The sequence below is a fragment of the Gymnoscopelus braueri genome (genome assembly GCF_963280865.1).
Source record: "Gymnoscopelus braueri genome assembly, chromosome: 22".
Lineage (NCBI taxonomy): Eukaryota > Metazoa > Chordata > Actinopteri > Myctophiformes > Myctophidae > Gymnoscopelus > Gymnoscopelus braueri.
Window position 1 is genome coordinate 44,833,644 of NC_137624.1, and position 21,530 is coordinate 44,855,173.

The window sequence follows — 21,530 nt, forward strand, 5'->3', positions numbered from 1 at the left end:
GACCGGCAGCGGTTCCGGTAGGAGACACAAAGAGTCTCTTTTGTATCTCCTACCAGAACCGCTGCCTACCGGTCAAATTATTGTCTTAAGAATGAGACAAAAACAAAAACATATCCATGAATTCAAGTCTCCATGGGGTGACTAATAGTTTTTTGGGTGAACTATCCCTTTAAGTAATATTTGACAATTTGGCCAATTTGGTATTAAAAAGGTCTTAAAAGTCATTAAAATGTAACTTCAGATACCCTGTATATTTACACTTATGTTGGTTTGTTTACTGTTGAATGAGAAAACAATGTTGCACATTACAGTAATCTTACTGCCAAGAACGACTTATCACGAGACATCGTCATAACGCCCTGGCTGCCAAGAACGACTTATAACTTTATCAATATTTTTTTTTAAATTGGAAAAAAAAGTTCAGAACACAATATATTGTGATCCGAAGATTTGCTGCTTCATTCACTCCGTGGTTAACTTATTACTTAAAAAGGCTGTATCTCGGCTCTGTATGTCAACGAGGTCGCAACCACAAAGGTAAGACAATCGAAACGCCGGCAAATATGAATGAAATAAGTCTGGCAGTGAGAGAGTTAAGCTCATCATCTGGACCCCTAGTTTGGGAACAAGTGCTCCATGATGGAACAGACCTTGTTCTCCACACTGTGCTGTGATGTGTACATGATAAATAGATGTGTTCTATGGATAAATAGATGTGTTCTATGGACAGACCTTGTTCTCCACACTGTGCTGTGATGTGTACATGGGGTTACACTGTCCACTGTGGATACGCTGTAAGGACTTCTCAACCTGGAAGGAACACAAAGGAGAAAGACAAGTCTTTAGACTAGAGCTTTTTTTAAAGGAGTATTTCACCCCAAGAAATTCTAAATTAAAGGTAGGGTAAGTGATATTTTTTGGTTAAAACAAAAAGTATTTTGTTAAAAGGTTAAAGCACTATATTCTGATAGTAATCATTGTTATAGAGTGTTTGTTCAGTAACAGGAGTCTCCCCGTCTCTCCAGCTCTTTAATAAGAATAAATAAATGATTGAATAAAATCTCAGCCAATCAGGAGAAAGTACCCATTTTTAAGCTTAATTTGTATAGTGTTCCAGTTCCAATTTTGCCTGCTCATTTCTTAGTGTCATCACTTCCAATTTCACTTGTTTAATCTATATCCTGATTGAGTTCTCTATCCTGATTGGATACACTTGGAAATGAAACTGAAACTGAAACAAAAATGCATTTTCTGTTTTATAAAGAGCTGGAGAGACAAGGAGACTCTAATACTGAACAAACACTCTATAGCAATGAGTACTATCAGAATATAGAGCTATTTAACACTTAGTTAAACCAAAGAAAATCACTTACCCTACCTTTAACTTTAAAATGCTTCCGGGTTAAACCGGCTCACGCACGAGCAGAGAGCGTGCGTGGGGGCGTGCCTGGCCCGCTAGGGTTCAACTGGAGCTTAATTCACATGCCCGTGAACGCCACATGCGCGTTCTTCGCTCGTGCGTGAGCTGGTTTAGCCCGGAAGTGTTTTGAAGAAAATGTTCTCCTTCTTTAGTGATATTTCGGTAACGTTTCTCAGTGGACTTTGGTAGAAGAGAACCTAAATGATAATATGAGCAGCGTTTTGAACTTTATGGAGATATTTTCATATATAGTTTTGCTAATGTTAATTCGGGTGTCGGATTAATTCCATTCATCATGCTTCTTCTTATTTTTTTGGATTCTGGATTCACCGAAAGAAATGCTACAACATCAGTCCTGAAGGGGATCTGAATGACAGCATCACAAACATGATACATGCAGATCAGTGGTTTTCAACCTTTTTCATATTAAGGTCCATTATTCATTCGGCATTTGAGCCACAGAACCACACATTTAGTTAGACTCTAAGACCCAAAACTTTTGTTATCGTTGGATACGATTTTCTCCACAATTCCATCCATGTTGTATTGATGTTGGTTCCATAGGAGAGATAACAGGCTAATGTTCATCAAAATAACTATTCTGCTACATTCTCTAATAACAAGTAAGACGCGCGAACGCGGGAAGCGAACGCCAACAAAATTAAATGATAATGAAAAGAAATCATCTTAAAAAAAGTAACCAATAAAAAAATATATAAAAAATACAAAAAAAATCTGCGTTAAAAGGAGCATCTTAGAAAAATACAAATTCACAAAAAAAAAACTTTGAATGTTTTTGAACAATTCAACAAAGTGTTTGAAGTGGCTGTTTCACCCACTTCCGGGGGGCGGAGCCAAAATCCGAGCCCGAAGTATTTGTTCGTAGACCCCCACTTAGGGGGGGTAGAAAAAGTTTCGGAGCGATTCGGGCACTTTTCATTTAACATGGGGTTTCAATGGGGAGTTTTTAGGAACCTTCTCCGGGGCGTGGCTTCCGGGGGAAGGGGCGGGCTTAAACGCAACCTTGACAGGTGTGTTCAGTTTTCAAAGGCCTTTCATTTGATGTATGGTACGTCTATATTGGACATTTACTTGGCTGCACACAGGGCTGAGGCAGTGCACGCACACAGAGACACACACAGAGACACACATGGAGACGCACACACACAAGCCGAGCACGGTTTCATAGTAAGCTCCACTTGCGCGGAGGCGCGCTCCTTCCGCTGCGTTCGCAATTATTGTATTGTGTTTCTTGTAAATTAAGTAATGCAGATGTTTAACAATAATTTAACTCTTGAGAGCGTAAAATGAAACCAAATGGACCCGGAAGCCCTATAACAGGCCAATCTGACCCTTGCGATTTTTTCATGCGAATAATAAGTTTTTTTTTAAAAACCTTATGAAATCAATGCAGACTTCCACGGAGCGAAAAGGTTAAGCGAAAAAGCGTCTTTTAATTATTCCTAACGAGTCTGAATTTTGCGTATATTCGCATAATCGCCGGTGTGTAATGAGCTTTAAAGATCTTTAAGGGTCCATTTGGTTTCATTTTACACTCTCAAGAGTTAAAGATATAATAAGGGTCCATTTGGTTACCAACTCTCCATCATTTAGCTTGGGGACCACCTGAAACCTCCTCGAGGACCACTGGTTGAGAAGCAGTGATGTAGATGTGTGGTGGTGTTCTCTTACCAGGTGCAGAATGACTCTAAGGGCATCTCTGGCTCTCTCAGGGTACGTGAGGATCTCTGTGAGGGCCTGACCAACCAGAGACATGGGGCTGTTCAGCTTCACATCGTTGCCAATGAGCATGTAGCCTATAAGAGAACATTAGACAATGAGCATGTAGCCTATAAAAGAACATTAGACAATGAGCATGTAGCCTATAAAAGAACATTAGACAATGAGCATGTAGCCTATAAAAGAACATTAGGCAATGAGCATGTAGCCTATAAGAGAACATTAGACAATGAGCATGTAGCCTATAAGAGAACATTAGACAGCTTGTAAATGGCTTATTCTGGTGGGGTTGGCGAAAGGGCCTTTCTGTGTGGAGTTTGCATGTTCTCCCCGTGTCTCCTAGGGTAGGTACCCTCACAAAAACATGCAGTAATCCTGGTCACTATACTGCCTCCCCCTGGCCAGCCGGGGCGCCTGATGGAGGGGAAGGGAACTGGTTGGAATAACGTGTTCCTTCCACGCGCTACGTCCAACCAGGGAAATTCTCCCCTGTCAGGTGACAAGAAGGTCAGTTGGCTCTCATGCATTGAAGGAGGCATGAGCTCGGCCCTGGCCTCCCTAGGTTGGCAGAGGGAAGGTAGTGCCCAGGATTACATAGACAATTGGCACTGGGTGTAAAAAATAGGGTTACAAAATCGTGGGATAAAAATTTAGTAAATGGCTTATTCTTCTTCTAAAAATGTTATCCCACGATTTTGTAACCCCATTTTTTACACCCAGTGCCAATTGTCTATGTAATCCTGGGCACTACCTTTCCTCTGCCAACCTAGGGAGGCCAGGGCCGAGCTCATGCTTCCTTCAATGCATGAGAGCCAACTGACCTTCTTGTCACCTGACAGGGAGGGGTTTCCCTGGTAGGACGTAGCGCGTGGAAGGAACACGTTATTCCAACCAGTTCCCTTCCCCTCCATCAGGCGCCCCGGCTGACCAGGGGGAGGCAGTATAGAGACCAGGATTACTGCATGCTTTTTGTGAGGGTATTAACTACCCTAGGGAACACGGGGAGAACATGCAAACTCCACACAGAAAGACCCTTTCACCAACCCCACCTAGGGTATGGGCGCTGATGACGCGGAGGAGAAGACACGCCCCCAGCACCCCCTAGGCCTAGGGGAATCGACAGCGCTACCGACTGCGCCACCGTGCCCCCTGGGGGGTGGCGACTCCGCCAAGTCTCCCGGGCGTCTTCTTCTTACGGTATTAACCATTATACTGACATTGAGTCCTTACTTTTTTTTGTTTTGCTTTCAAAATTTAGAGTAGCCAATTCTTTTTTTTTACCTATTTTTCTCCCCAATGTAGTCGTTATGCCAATTAACTCCTCCCCCTCACACATGTCTGTGTTGTCACTGCTGTCGTACCCTACTGACTCACCTGCCAGTGAGGAGCCCCCACCAGGAGGACGTAGAGCCTTCGTCCTACTCCTCCCGCCCAACACTCCCCGCTGACAGGTGCCGCCCCCCCCCCCCCCCCAGCCTGTAGGAGAACGTGCAATGACCGATATCACCCTCCTCCTCCTCCTCCTCCTCCTCCTCCTCCTCCTCCTCCTCCTCCTCCTCCTCCTCCTCCTCCTCCTCCTCCTCGCCCAGCTTCCCTCCCCTGAACAATTGTGTTCGTGTAGACGCTCGACAAAGCCGGTTGCACCGCGGTTGGATTAGAACCCACAACCTCCGTGGTGGTGGTGGGCAGGGACTTTACCACTGCGCCAACCGAGCGCGGAGTCCCTTATTTATTAACGGTTTTCCTTTTACCCGCTGTAGTACAAATGTCAGGCCCAAAGAAATATAACAACCGTGGTCATATAGAGGTCTAACTAACAGACAGTGGTGGATAAAGTACTCAAATTCTTTACTTAAGTAAAAGTACCAATACTGCAATAAAAAAATACTCTGTTACAAGTAAAGGTCCAGAATAAAAAAATTACTTGAGTAAAAGTACAAAAGTATTGGCATCAAAATGTACTTAAAGTATCAAAAGTAAAAGTACTAAATATTTGAAAATAGCCGATCTACAAGCTCACAACGCGTCGCGATGCGACGCGTTGTGAGCTTGTAGATCTGCTATTTTCAAATAGCCTATGTATAAAATAGGGCTAAAGTGGTTCATGTATGTTTCATTATATCATAATTTATATCTGAAAAGTAACTAGTAACTAAAGTTTTCAAATAATTGTAGTGGAGTAAAAGTACAATATTTGCCTCTGAGATGTAGTGGAGTAGAAGTAAAAGTATTGGAAATTGGAAATACTCGAGTAAAGTACAAATACCTCAAAATTGCACTTAAGTACAGTACTTAAGTAAATGTACTTAGTTACTTTCCACCACTGCTAACAGACATGGGTTAATGTTCTTACCAGCCCAGTTGGAGGGGTGTGAGAAGTCCTCGCTGCGCTGCAGGGTCCTCATGGCCTCCGCGAGCGCCGTGCTGGCCTGGGCGCCGCTCAGCAGGGCCGTGTAGAAGGCGTGGGTGAACACTTTGGAGGCGGCCACGGCCACGGGCCACAGAGACACACACACACACTGGACCCCCGCCGCCAGGAAGGCCCGCGTGAGACCCACCACGCCGTCTGCTGTCACCCTGCCAGAGGACTCTGGGAACAGCCTGAGGGAGAGAGAGAGAGCTAAAGTTTTTACATTAACACATTGCATGCCAGTCGCGTAGATCTACGCGAACCTATTTAAAGCCGCAGCGTGCCAGTCGCGTAGATCTACGCGAACCGCCGATTCCCATGTTAAGTGCCCCAGGTGCACTTTCCGAATTTTTTTGATCCATTTCCGTTTCCGGTTTCCGGTCGGAAACGGAATTATTCGGGTTCCGGTTTTTTCGATCGTATCCGCTTCCTGTCTGGGATCCTGTTTAAAACTCGATTTTCTCTGGTTGTTGTTTTTCTCCTCGCTGATCACTGTTTACCGTTCATCGGCTGTAGCTTCAAGATGGCGGCACGGATTTGGAAACTGTTTTCGCTCGCCGTTTCTCACGGATCCGCTGTGTGTTTAGAACCAAATGAACGCGCACTTTTAACTTATTTAGCGAGGTCTGTGGCGACATGAAAAAAACTAAAAAACAACAATAAAACGCTGGCACTGGTGAGTACATTATGAGATTAAACTCTGGCATGGAATGTGTTAAAAAAAAGAAGTTTGTTACATCTCATATACAGTATGAGCACACAAGTTGTTGCTATAATCAGTGGTTCTCAAACTTTTTCATGTCAAGGACCCACAAAATGATATGTATTTGGCCGTGGACCCCCATCTCAAAATACGTTGTTCCAGGGACCCCCATGAAGCAAAGATTTGAGTTAAAAATGTTTGCTTTAAAAATGTATATATAGAGGGAGCACGGTGGTGCAGTCGGTAGCGCTGTCGTCTCACAGCTAGAAGGTCCTGGGTTCGATTCCCACCGGGGACGCTGTGGGCGCTGGGGGGCGTGTTCTCTCCTCCGCGTCATCAGCGCCCATACCCTAGGTGGGGTTGGTGAAAGGGCCTACTCTGTGTGGAGTTTGCATGTTCTCCCCGTGTCTCCTAGGGTAGTTAATACCCTCACAAAAACATGTAGTAATCCTGGTCACTATACTGCCTCCCCCTGGTCAGCCGGGGCGCCTGATGGAGGGGAAAGGAACTGGTTGGAATAACGTGTTCCTTCCACGCGCTACGTCCTACCAGGGAAACTCCCCCCTGTCAGGTGACAAGAAGGTCAGTTGGCTCTCATGCATTGAAGGAGGCATGAGCTCGACCCTGGCCTCCCTAGGCTGTGGGGGACTGGTGTAGGGCTGGTGTAGGGCTGGTGTAGGGCTGGTGTAGGGCTGGTGTAGCGCCCAGGATCACTTAGGAAATTGGCACCGGGTGAAAAAAATGGGTGAAAAAAATCGCGGGATAAAAAAAAAAAAAAGTATATTTATGTCAAAGATTTGACACATTTTCGCGATTTCTTAAAAAAAATATCAGATCTACAAGTTCTTGCTATGAGCTTGCACGGCACCACTCTTGTATTTCTGCTATTACTATTGAATGATTGAATAGCCAAAGAAGTCTTAAAGTGACACAGATGCGTTCCCGGCCTTAATGGCTTAAGGCATATATTGCTTATTAGCCAGGGATCCTTTTAAGGATTTAACAGTGTAGTAATACTTGCTACCAGAAGGACCAGAAGGACCAGAAGGACCAGAAGGACCATGCAGTACCTCAGAACCACCAGTCTGACGGACAGGCTCAGACCCAGGATATCAGCAGCAGTTAGCAGGACGTCCTGCAGTGGAGGGCTGTCACACACACTGTCCACCTCACACAGACTGTCCTCCTCTTCTTCCTCCTCCTCCTCCTCCTGCTCCTCTTCCTCACTCCCTTCCTCTTCCTCTGCTCCTCCTCCTCCCCCGAGTCTCTCCGAGGGGCCACCACGACCTTTGACCTTGCCCCGCCGCAGATCCAACAACGCCATCCCGTCTGAAGTGGCAGAAGAAGAACCCCCCCCCACACCAAGGTTATTATAGTTAACCCCCCCACACCAAGGTTATTATAGTTAACCCCCCCACACCAAGGTTATTATAGTTAACCCCCCCACACCAAGGTTATTATAGTTAACCCCCCCACACCAAGGTTATTATAGCTAACCCCCCCACACCAAGGTTATTATAGTTAACAAAACCCAGTCGTGGAAGAAGTACTCAGATATTTTGCTTAAATGGGATTTTTAAACCACGGTTTTCGTACCTTTTCTATGATGTTATGATATCTTAGGATGAATGGTACAGTAGAAAAAATGCGCCCCATAATTTTTCTCGATAGACGAGATTGAAATCTCAATATTTCAATCTCGTCTAGCGAGACTTCCGGTGTGGCGCATTCAAGGCAATCATGTTGCATAGTGTTCTGTATGAACATCAGATCTCATGTTGCATAGTGTTCTGTATGAACATCAGATCTCATGTTGCATAGTGTTCTGTATGAACATCAGATCTCATGTTGCATAGTGTTCTGTATGAACATCAGATCTCATGTTGCATAGTGTTCTGTATGAACATCAGATCTCATGTTGCATAGTGTTCTGTATGAACATCAGATCTCATGTTGCATAGTGTTCTGTATGAACATCAGATCTCATGTTGCATAGCGTTCTGTATGAACATCAGATCTCATGTTGCATAGTGTTCTGTATGAACATCAGATCTCATGTTGCATAGTGTTCTGTATGAACATCAGATCTCATGTTGCATAGTGTTCTGTCACTATGAACATCAGATCTCATGTTGCATAGTGTTCTGTCACTATGAACATCAGATCTCATGTTGCATAGTGTTCTGTATGAACATCAGATCTCATGTTGCATAGTGTTCTGTCACTATGAACATCAGATCTCATGTTGCATTGTGTTCTGTATGAACATCAGATCTCATGTTGCATAGTGTTCTGTATGAACATCAGATCTCATGTTGCATAGTGTTCTGTATGAACATCAGATCTCATGTTGCATAGCGTTCTGTATGAACATCAGATCTCATGTTGCATAGTGTTCTGTATGAACATCAGATCTCATGTTGCATAGTGTTCTGTATGAACATCAGATCTCATGTTGCATAGTGTTCTGTCACTATGAACATCAGATCTCATGTTGCATAGTGTTCTGTCACTATGAACATCAGATCTCATGTTGCATAGTGTTCTGTATGAACATCAGATCTCATGTTGCATAGTGTTCTGTCACTATGAACATCAGATCTCATGTTGCATTGTGTTCTGTATGAACATCAGATCTCATGTTGCATAGTGTTCTGTATGAACATCAGATCTCATGTTGCATAGTGTTCTGTCACTATGAACATCAGATCTCATGTTGCATAGTGTTCTGTCACTATGAACATCAGATCTCATGTTGCATAGTGTTCTGTCACTATGAACATCAGATCTCATGTTGCATAGTGTTCTGTCACTATGAACATCAGATCTCATGTTGCATAGTGTTCTGTCACTATGAACATCAGATCTCATGTTGCATAGTGTTCTGTCACTATGAACATCAGATCTCATGTTGCATTGTGTTCTGTCACTATGAACATCAGATCTCATGTTGCATTGTGTTCTGTCACTATGAACATCAGATCTCATGTTGCATAGTGTTCTGTATGAACATCAGATCTCATGTTGCATAGTGTTCTGTATGAACATCAGATCTCATGTTGCATAGTGTTCTGTCACTATGAACATCAGATCTCATGTTAGTGTTCTGTCACTATGAACATCAGATCTCATGTTGCATAGTGTTCTGTCACTATGAACATCAGATCTCACCAAAAAAAAAAAAAAACTATTAAAATACGCGATCTAGCGCAAGGCCTATCGGCGCACGTTTTAAGCTGTGGCGGACCCAGGATGGAGTTATGAAAATGTTCTGCTGTACCATTCATCCTAAGATATCATAACATCATAGAAAAGGTACGAAAACCTTGGTCCAAAATTCCCCTTTGAGTAAAAGTAGCAATACCACACTTAGTTACTTTCCACCACTGAAGAAATAATGCAATTGTCGTGGGGGGAGGAATTGACATTTTCATTAAATAACTAAATAAAAACTAGATTTAATTCGTTTTTACGATAACTAACTGAAACTGTATATTGTGTGTTTACAAAACTAACTAAAACAAACTGAAATTATAGACAAAATGGCCTTAGTTTTTGTTTTTCTCTTTGATTGTCCAACAGTAACTGAATATATATATATTTTTTTAAATGGCATCTTTTGAGTTTTTATTACACAATACTTACTTGATTACACAATACTTACACTAACACTAAAACTAATAAAAAACTAAAACTATTAGCATTTTCAAAAATAAAAACGAGTGAAAACTAGCAAACCAGCTCCAACAACTATAATTAAAACTAACTGAATTAGAAGAAAAAAATCACACCCTGTGTGAAGTGGGCGGTGTATTCCTAGCTAACTACAATACTGAAAGGAGTCAACCAATGATGTACAAAAAATAAATAACTATATAACTAAATAACTATAAATATGTGTTACATCACAGTGGTTTTAGATTAGTTTCGTCATATGTATCACTAGCCAATCACAACATGTGTCTTGCTAGCTAATCACAATACTGAATGGAGTCGATCAATCATATACAAAGTAAAAATAAATACATTTATTGAAACACTCTTTATGATGGACAAAACCATAACTTGAAAAAAACCAATTTATGTTTTTTTTCAAGTTATGGTTGCTTATATAGGGCTATGCACATGTGTCATGTGACACTGGCCAATCACAGTCCTGAATAGATTGTGATTGGCCAATCACAGCGCAGGATAATTGTACAAATTTCCTGGGCCCAGATCACAGCGCAGGAAAATGTACATTTTTCCAAATCTCACTTATAGGGGCGGTTTCACCGCCCAAAAATCACACCCTGTGTGAAGTGGGCGGTGCCTTGCTAGCTAATCACAATACTGAATGGAGTCAACCAATCATGTACAAAAGATAAATACATTTATTGAAACACTCTTTATGATGGACGAAACCATAACTTTACAAAAACCAATTTACGTTTTTTGTAAAGTTATGGTTGCTTATATAGGGCTATGCACATGTGTCATGTGACACTGGCCAATCACAGTCCTGAATAGATTGTGATTGGCCAATCACAGCGCAGGATAATTGTTACACATTTCCAAACCTCACTTTTAGGGCCGGTTTCACTGCCCAAGATATTTGTACATTTTTCCAAATCTCACTTATAGGGGCGGTTTCACCGCCCAAAAAATAAACTCTTCTAACCTTGGCCCACTTTTAGATTTCTTTAGGCTATTCAAAAATAGCAGATATACAAGCTCATAGCGCGGCACTCGGTGCCGCGCTATGAGCTTGTAGATCTGCTATTTTTGAAAAATCGTGAAAATTGTTTTTATTTTATTTTTTTCAAAAAAATGTTAGGATTTAGATTTTTTTTAAAGAATTGCCTCAAGTCTTAATGGGTTAAAACTAACTGAATTAGAAGAAAAAAAATAAACTCTTCTAACCTTGGCCCACACAGGGTCTGCCGCCTGCTCCTCCTCCTCCTCCTCCCCCCGCGTGGTGGTGGTGGTGCTGGTGGTCTTCCTGGCCAGTGGGGGGCGCCGCGAGCACCACGGCGGCCAGCTTCCAGGAGACGTGCGTGGCGAAGTGAAGGCACTCGGCCCGAGAGGAGAGGAGGGCCTGGAGGACGCGCTCCTTGGTGGCGGCCGCGCCCGTCAGGGCGTTGCAGCCCAGCTGCTCCACCAACCACAGGGCCTCCTCCTCCGCCGAGGGGAGGGGCCCCCACAGCCAGCGGCCCATCACGCCGGGGGGCAGGTGGGAGGCCCCGCCCACTACCGTCGCCATGGAGCCGCCGCCGCCGCCGCCGGGGGGGCACGGCATGGAGCCCCCTGCTCCACGCCGAGGGTGGGGCTGTGTGTGAGCATAGGGACATCATGGGTTATTGATAAAACATCTCTGTGTGGCTGACAGTGGTGGAAAGTAACTAAGTACATTTACTTAAGTACTGTACTTAAGTACAATTTTGAGGTATTTGTACTTTACTTGAGTATTTCCAATTTCCAATACTTTTACTTCTACTCCACTACATCTCAGAAGCAAATATTGTACTTTTACTCCACTACATTTACTTGAAAACTTTAGTTACTAGTTACTTTTCAGATATAAATTATGATATAATGAAACATACATTAACCACTTTAACCCTATTTTATACATAGGCTATTTGAAAATAGCCGATCTACAAGCTCACAACGCGTCGCATCGCGACGCGTTGTGAACGTTGTTGAACGCGTTGTGTGCGTTGTGATATATAACATCACCAAACCCAGTACTGTTTTTTTTTTTAATAAAAATGTTAACTTCATGCTGATTTTACTATTTGAAGATCTGGATCCGCAAATCCAGTCCATGTTTTCTTCTTAATAAAAATAGCAAAATCAACAGGAAGTTAACATTTTTATTAAAAAAATAAACAGTACTGGGTTTGGTGATGTTCTATATTGTCTGAATCAACTTTGTTTGTGTTTGTTTATGTGCTAAAAGAGTGACTTTGAGAGCTGTTTTACTGTACAATGTAAGTCAATGAGGAGCATATTTTGAATTATCAATTTCTAATCAATGGAGCAATTATTTTTTATTTCTTGTCCACCTTTGGAGTTACATCATGGCAAGGTAACTACACAACCCAAACCTCTACCACAGTGGTCTTGCCCTTTAAGGTCAGAGTAGATCTTCTAAGAAGACTTATTCTCTACATTTTTTTAATTATGTTTCTTAATCATACGACCCTTACATTTAGTCAATTTGGATACACGGACACAGGCAATGGGGGAATGGTCGCTGGCATCCTGGGCAAAGACCCCACTAAAAGGGTATTTGGATGGCCTGTTTGTTAAAATCAGGTCAATTAAAGTAGATCTAGACGGGTCGTTTTTATTTGGCCTGGTGGAGTGGTGGATGAGTTGAGATAGGTTTAAAGCTGTGCATAATTGTTTCAGCCTTGCAGATAGTACTGATAACCAATCATAGTTCAGATCGCAAAGGACCAAAACTTCAGATGAAACATATTTAGATAGTAACTTTTCAAGTTCCTCTAGGGCTAGAATTGGTGTAGAGGGAGGACGATATAAACCGACAACTGTGCAAAAAACAATATATTCAAGAAGATTAGATACTGATGACACTGTAAGAACTCGAGCAATTAGATTGTCCCTGACCAGAATTACTATACCACCTGCTCTAGATGTTCTATCATTTCTGAAGAGGTTGTATCCAGTAAAGGCGATATCCGAGTCTAGGGTATTTTCATTCAGCCATGTCTCTGTTATGACAAAGACATCAGGTGTGCCCTCCTTGATCAAAACATTTACAAAGTCAAGTTTCCAATATATGCTCCTAATGTTTAGGTGTAAGAATTTTAAGCCATCACAAAGCTCTGAGCTCGTTTGCAGACTTGAGATCAGCACAGTTTGTGTATATAAAAGGAACAGCAGGAGTAGTTATAGGGGATATATTTGCATGAATATGCCTGAGATTACTCACTATTACCCCGTTAGGCCTAGAGGGCTGACGGGGCGGGCGCCAAGAGCGCGGAGATAAAGCATTAACCCATTAAGACCTGGAACTGTGTCATTTTTAGATTTGAGCTAAAAAGCATTATTTTACACTTTGGGCTATTAAAAAATAGCAGATCTACAAGCTCATAGCGCGGCACCGAGTGCCGCGCTACGAGCTTGTAGATCTGCTATTTTTGAAAAATCGTGAAAATGTGTGCAAATCTTTGAATATATATATTTTTAAAGCGAACATTTTTAACTCAAATCTTTGCTTCTGGGGGTCCCTGGAACAAGATATTTTGACTGGGGTCTGCGGCCAAATACATATAATTTTGGGGGTCCTTGAGATGAAAAAGATTGAGCACCACTGATATAGAAACATAAGTTTTTCAGAAAACTGTTGGGATTTAGGAGACATGTAGAATCGGCTTCAGGTCTTAATGGGTTAATATTACAGATAACAGAGGTATAAGTGTCTCAGACTGACCTTGTGGCTGGTCCTCAGGCTGGCCAGAGAGGGGACAGAGATGAGACTGAAGCGCTCATACAGGTACTCATTGGAGGAGCTGCCTTTGAGCAAGGCAAAGGGGATGAGGTACAACTCTCCCTCCAAAACCAGGACCAGCTGTCTGTGCCTCCCTACGGGACCGCTGCTGTGCATCAGGCCCTGCATGGAGACATTAGAGAAACACACAGGAAAAAACTATTAAAACATTCACCGACAGACTTATTTCTGGCTGCTTGCACCCACTGCCAGCCATTTTTATAAAATAAAGCGATTATAATTATACCTGTATGAATGAGGCACCGCCAAATTAACACATTCCATGCCAGAGTTTAATCTCATAATGTACTCACCAGTGCCAGCGTTTTATTGTTGTTTTTTTGTTTTTTTCATGTCGCCACAGACCTCGCTAAATAAGTTAAAAGTGCGCGTTCATTTGGTTCTAAACACACAGCGGATCTGTGAGAAACCGCCAGCGAAAACAGTTTCCATATGCGAGCCGCCATCTTGAAGATACAGCCGATCAACGGTAAACAGTGATCAGCGAGGAGAAAAACAACAACCGAGAAAATCGAGTGTTAAACAGGATCCCAGACAGGAAGCGGATACGATCGAAAAAACCGGAACCCGAATAATTCCGTTTCCGACCGGAAACCGGAAACGGATCAAAAAAATTCGGAAAGTGCACCTGGGGAAATTTCAATGGGAATCGGCGGTTCGCGTAGATCTACGCGACTGGCACGCTGCGGCTTTAAATAGGTTCGCGTAGATCTACGCGACTGGCATTCAATGTGTTAATAGATTGATGTGAAACACGGATTGTTTATTTGTCACGTTTGTTACGTGTGTTAACACATCGAGTGCCATAAACCGTTTTTGAGGATCCAAACGAGAAGTGCCGAAAACGGTCCGGGCCGTTTTTGACCCAATTCTATTTTTATACGAGTGGCCCACGTGCGGCGCTAAAACGTAACTTTGACATCACCCAAGGAGTTTCTGAGAAGAAGAGGCTGGATGTGGCTCCATGTCAAAAATCCTTCCGGTCTGCGTTTTCAATGTTAACTCCTTGACTAAAAGCTTAATATCTCCATTTCTTTTTAACGTGGTGGAAACGAGCCGTTTTCGATCGGCGATCACTCTGCAATGGAGGATCGCGTTGGAAATATTATTGTTCCAGGCGTTAGTCGGGACCCTCGGCCGTCTCGCACGCACGCTTTGTTTACATGCACTTCCGCGTCGGGGCTTCTACAGCACGAAACGTATAACGCAAGTGGATGGAAGAAATGCAGGCACTCAACGTATAATATTTTAATAAACCTCTGGCACCCAATGTGTTAAAGACCGTAACATTAAAACTAAGGCTAAGCCTTTTTAAAGAAAAGAAAATAGACTAAATGAGCAAACCCACTATTAACCCATTTAGACCTGAGGCCGATTCTAAAAACGCCTTATAAATAAAGTTTTCTGAAAAACTTCAAATATTTATTCATAAATTACAACAAATGTACATAGCAACAAGAACCCCAAAAGGGGTTCCCGTCCTGAAAGGTATAGTTACAAATAGGGGTTCCTGCCCAAAATGGGTTAATAACTAATTGAAAACTAAACTGGAATTGAAAACAAAAAGTAAAACATAAAAACCAATGAAAAATGCAAAACTATAATAACGTTGATACAAAGGATGTATTTGTATTGACAGAATTGCACACATAAGCACAATGAATCATAGCCCTTCCATAGCATCTATCAGTAAGTCATAGAGCATACATACCCCTTCCATAGCATCTATCAGTAAGTCATAGAGCATACATACCCCTTCCATAGCATCTATCAGTAAGTCATAGAGCATACATACCCCTTCCATAGCATCTATCAGTAAGTCATAGAGCATACATACCCCTTCCATAGGAGCTATCAGTAAGTCATAGAGCATACATACCCCTTCCATAGCATCTATCAGTAAGTCATAGAGCATACATACCCCTTCCATAGGAGCTATCAGTAAGTCATAGAGCATACATACCCCTTCCATAGCATCTATCAGTAAGTCATAGAGCATACATACCCCTTCCATAGGAGCTATCAGTAAGTCATAGAGCATACATACCCCTTCCATAGCATCTATCAGTAAGTCATAGAGCATACATACCCCTTCCATAGGAGCTATCAGTAAGTCATAGAGCATACATACCCCTTCCATAGGAGCTATCAGTAAGTCATAGAGCATACATACCCCTTCCATAGGAGCTATCAGTAAGTCATAGAGCATACATACCCCTTCCATAGCATCTATCAGTAAGTCATAGCGCATACATACCCCTTCCATAGGAGCTATCAGTAAGTCATAGAGCATACATACCCCTTCCATAGCATCTATCAGTAAGTCATAGCGCATACATACCCCTTCCATAGGAGCTATCAGTAAGTCATAGAGGGCTCGTAGAGGAGGCTGGCCCGTGCCGCTACGTCGATGAGGAACACAGCTTTCTTTCACTGGAGATACAGCGGAACTGAATAGGCTGCTCATACTCTGACAACTCCTACACACACACACACACACACACACACACACACACACACACACACACACACACACACACACACACACACACACACACACACACACACACACACACACACACAAGTTAAAGGTTACATTTATTTTTGTCTCCGCCAGGCCGAAAGGCATGGCGAGAGATTATGTTTTACCCCCTGTCTGTCTGTCCATCCGTCCGTCCGTCCGTCTGTGTGTCCTGTCCTGTCCGTGTGTTACCAGCTAATCTCCGGCACCGTTGGCCCGGTCGCTGTGAAACTGTGCACACACACTCCCTGGATGCCAATTCAGAACCTCTGCCCAACATTTTTCACATGGGCCTGTTATAGCGCCGCCAGGAGGCTGATTTGTGCAAAACCCATTTACTCCCACAGATTTTATCGAAACATCACGCAAATCGGTACACAGTATCTCTATAGTCATGTGATCAAGACGGATCATTCCGATATTTCATATTCCATCCTGATTGGCTAAGATTGGCTTCCAAAGTTTGCAGGATTGGTCCGTTTTGAACAAAATGTCTCAAATCATGAACACAGCTTGCGATTTCCGTGAAAACTTGCGCGCACATCCCCACTAGGCCGAGGAAGAAACGGCACCCTGTTCACATTGGCTTATTATGACGCCACCAGGTGGCCACAATAACCTACCTGACCTGGCGGAGACCTGTGCTCTTTTTCTAGTTTGCCCCTTTTTCTCCCCAATTTAGTCGTTATGTTTCCCCCACACACACACATGTCTGTGTTGTCACTGCTGTCGTATCCTACTGACTCACATGCCAGGTGAGGAGCTCCCTGCTGACAGGTGCCCCCCCCCCCCCCCCCCCAGCCTGTAGGAATACTTGCAGTGACAAATATCACCCTCCTCCTCCTCCTCCTCCTCCTCCTCCTCCCTCGGCTTCTCTCCCCCGAACACATGCCAACTGTGTTCCTATAGAGACGCTCGGATGCACCACGGTGGAATCGAACCCGCAACCTCTGCGGTGGTGGGCAGGCATTTTACTACCTGCCCCACCCGATCAACCCCCCATAGGCTGTACTCACGTCTACAGTGTGTTTATCCATCTTCAAGTCTTTGTGCAACAACATGGTCCACTTACCTGTTGAACAGGTTGTTTCTGGACACCATCCTCAGGTAGCCTGTGGGGTCGTCCAGCTGCTGCTCCAGTAGATCTCCTGCTTCACTCTCTGTCTCACTGCTGGAGAACACCCTGTTCAACACACACACACACACACACACACACACACACACATTACTCTATAGAACACTGTTTCACTGCTGGAGAACACCCTGTTCAACACACACACACACACACACACACTAATCTATAGAACACTGTCTCACTGCTGGAGAACACCCTGTTCAACACACACACACACACACACACACACACACACACACACACACACACACACACACACACACACACACACACACACACACACACACACACATTACTCTATAGAACACTGTCTCACTCGCACTTATAACGTTGGACACTAGGCTATACACCCAACGTTTGCTTCATAGGCTCTAGCCTTTGATTGCCTTTCAATAAAACATATTTGATAGACTTAATTATCACCCACTGATTACAGATAATGTTATATTATTGTAATCAGTTCATTATTTCCTGCTTAATGGATTACTGAAACTGAACGGAGCGAATGGCATCGCGCACAACACACAGCACAAATCAGCTTCTTTGAATAGACCATCATTCATCTTATATAAATACAATTTACACAAGGAATTGACACTCTCCCTTCTGCTGATTATAGGAACATTAGAATCACAGAGATTCGAATAAGGAGATAAGGAGCCTCTGAATGTTGTGCCGTTGTGCGTCTCGGCCGACTCCCGGCATTCCCATTTCAGGCGCGCTCTACCAAACACATTTGGCATAGCGGGCGGTTTTAGAATCCGCCATGCTCTTCTTTCCTAAACGTGTGTGGATAGGGGGCCCTTGTCTGCTCGTTTCCCTCTACACCAAATCTCTCACAACGCCTCACAGTCGTGTGCTTGTAGTTCAGTATTACACTATTTTCACAATATTTATCTGTAGAACCGAGTCAAACTAAATGTAATGCCTACAACTCCAAATGGTTGTCAAGAAGGGGGGGGGCAGTTTAAATATGATTCTTTTTGGGAGTCGCAACCTGAAATGGTTGGGAACCCTTGTCATACAACACTCATAATTGTGAGCTTGTAGATCTGCTATTTTAAAATGGCCGAATAAAGTTTTCATTATGTCCACATCATTGCATTATGTCCACATCACTGCATTATGTCCACATCACTGCATTGTGGCCACATCACTGCATTATGTCCACATCACTGCATTATGTCCACATCACTGCATTATGTCCACATCACTGCATTATGTCCGCATCGCTGCATTATGTCCACATCACTGCATTGTGGTCACATCACTGCATTGTGGTCACATCACTGCATTGTGGTCACATCACTGCATTGTGGTCACATCACTGCATTGTGGTCACATCACTGCATTGTGGTCACATCACTGCATTATGTCCACATCACTGCATTGTGGTCACATCACTGCATTATGTCCACATCGCTGCATTATGTCCACATCGCTGCATTATGTCCACATCACTGCATTGTGGTCACATCACTGCATTGTGGTCACATCACTGCATTGTGGTCACATCAGTGCATTGGTTGGTTCTCACTGAGAGGTGAGGAGAGTTGGTGCTGCTGGGAGGAACATGCTGACACAACACATCACATGCTAGTGATTTACAAAGCACTTCTGTAGGGCCAGCTTAGAGCTGCAGACTGTGAGCAGATGAATGAGCTTATTAGAAACAAGGGAGAGAGAGAGGGGGGTGGGGGGGGGGGCTAGGGCTGCAATTATCAATTATTTTCTTAGTGATTACATTATCGATTACTTTTTCAATGAATCAAATAATCTTGAAGTGTGCTTTTTGTATATATGAATGAGTGAGTGAGTGAGTGAGTGAATGAATGAATGAACTAGAAAAAGTGCTCCTCGGAGCACAGGTCTCCACCAGGTCAGGTACGTTATTGTGGCCTCCTGGTGGCGCTATAATAGGCCAATGTGAAAAGGGTGCCATTTCTTCTTAGGCCTTTCACGGCAATCGGACACTGCATTCATGATTTGAGGCATTTTGTTCCAAAAATGTGTTTTGCTAAATTAGACCTGCTGGTGGCGCTATAACAGGCCAATGTGAAATGGGTGGCATTTCTTCCTGGGCCTAGTGGGAATGTGCGTGTGAAATTTCACGGAAATTGCTAGCTGCGTTCAAGATTCGAGGCATTTTGTTCAAAACGGACCAATCCTGCAAACTTTGAAAGCCAACCTTAGCCAATCAGGATGGAATATGGGAAATCGGACAGATCCGTGTTGATCACATGAGTATAGAGATACTGTGTACCGATTTGCATGGCGTTTGGATAAAATCTGTAGGAGTAATGTAAAAAGCTTGGTACAAATCGGCCTCCTGGTGGCGCTATAACAGGCCCATGTGAAAAATTTGGGGCAGAGGTTCTGAATTGGTATCGAGGGAGTGTGTGTGCGCAGTTTCGCAGCGAGCGGGCCAACAGTGCCAGAGATTAGCTGGTAACACACGGATAGGACACACACACGGACTGACTGACGGACAGGGGGTAAAACATACTCTCTCACCATGCCTTTCGGCCTGGCGGAGACAATGAATGAGTGAGTGAATGAATGAATGAGTGAATGAATGAATGAGTGATATGATAATTGAGATCCCATTCCCAACAGTACCTGCTGTGATGGCTGTCCAGGCCCAGGGCCACTCTGGCGTTGCAGATGTATTGTTCCAGAGACACAGCAGCACCGCTGGCTCCTGTCCCTCTGTCCTCGTCCTGTCCCTGAGCCTCTCCCCCCAGGTACACCTCGTGGAACTTCACTATGCCTACATGTTTTATAGAGCAGAGACAGAACTTCACTATGCCTACATGTTTTATAGAGCAGAGACAGAACTTCACTATGCCTACATGTTTTATAGAGCAGAGACAGAACTTCACTATGCCTACATGTTTTATAGAGCAGAGACAGAACTTCACTATGCCTACATGTTTTATAGAGCAGAGACAGAACTTCACTATGCCTACATGTTTTATAGAGCAGAGAGACAGAACTTCACTATGCCTACATGTTTTATAGAGCAGAGAGACAGAACTTCACTATGCCTACATGTTTTATAGAGCAGAGAGACAGAACTTCACTATGCCTACATGTTTTATAGAGCAGAGACAGAACTTCACTATGCCTACATGTTTTATAGAGCAGAGACAGAACTTCACTATGCCTACATGTTTTATAGAGCAGAGACAGAACTTCACAATGCCTACATGTTTTATAGAGCAGAGAGACAGAACTTCACTATGCCTACATGTTTTATAGAGCAGAGACAGAACTTCACTATGCCTACATGTTTTATAGAGCAGAGACAGAACTTCACAATGCCTACATGTTTTATAGAGCAGAGAGACAGAACTTCACTATGCCTACATGTTTTATAGAGCAGAGACAGAACTTCACAATGCCTACATGTTTTATAGAGCAGAGACAGAACTTCACTATGCCTACATGTTTTATAGAGCAGAGACAGAACTTCACAATGCCTACATGTTTTATAGAGCAGAGACAGAACTTCACTATGCCTACATGTTTTATAGAGCAGAGACAGAACTTCACAATGCCTACATGTTTTATAGAGCAGAGACAGAACTTCACTATGCCTACATGTTTTATAGAGCAGAGACAGAACTTCACAATGCCTACATGTTTTATAGAGCAGAGACAGAACTTCACTATGCCTACATGTTTTATAGAGCAGAGACAGAACTTCACTATGCCTACATGCTTTATAGAGCAGAGACAGAACTTCACTATGCCTACATGTTTTATAGAGCAGAGACAGAACTTCACTATGCCTACATGTTTTATAGAGCAGAGAGACAGAACTTCACTATGCCTACATGTTTTATAGAGCAGAGACAGAACTTCACTATGCCTACATGTTTTATAGAGCAGAGACAGAACTTCACTATGCCTACATGTTTTATAGAGCAGAGAGACAGAACTTCACTATGCCTACATGTTTTATAGAGCAGAGAGACAGAACTTCACTATGCCTACATGTTTTATAGAGCAGAGACAGAACTTCACTATGCCTACATGTTTTATAGAGCAGAGAGACAGAACTTCACTATGCCTACATG

At 43.2% G+C, this 21,530-nt stretch overlaps 2 protein-coding genes across 2 annotated transcripts in view; one reads left to right on the forward strand and one right to left on the reverse strand.

Annotated features, from left to right (window-relative positions):
- Window positions 1-21,530, forward strand: part of LOC308077758 (BRCA1-associated protein-like) — an 801,007-nt gene that overhangs the window by 350,595 nt on the left and 428,882 nt on the right. The window lies entirely within an intron of this gene.
- LOC308079074 (tetratricopeptide repeat protein 28-like) overlaps window positions 1-21,530 on the reverse strand; it is a 118,251-nt gene that overhangs the window by 13,705 nt on the left and 83,016 nt on the right. The window contains exons 22-30 of the mRNA XM_080420412.1: window positions 20,068-20,218; window positions 17,386-17,496; window positions 16,134-16,272; window positions 13,715-13,894; window positions 11,176-11,581; window positions 7,344-7,602; window positions 5,514-5,761; window positions 3,113-3,237; window positions 733-810 (exon numbers count right to left, since the gene is read on the reverse strand). Of these exons, the coding sequence (XP_080276538.1) occupies window positions 733-810; window positions 3,113-3,237; window positions 5,514-5,761; window positions 7,344-7,602; window positions 11,176-11,581; window positions 13,715-13,894; window positions 16,134-16,272; window positions 17,386-17,496; window positions 20,068-20,218 (1,697 nt within the window). The remainder of the gene's footprint in view (window positions 1-732; window positions 811-3,112; window positions 3,238-5,513; window positions 5,762-7,343; window positions 7,603-11,175; window positions 11,582-13,714; window positions 13,895-16,133; window positions 16,273-17,385; window positions 17,497-20,067; window positions 20,219-21,530) is intronic.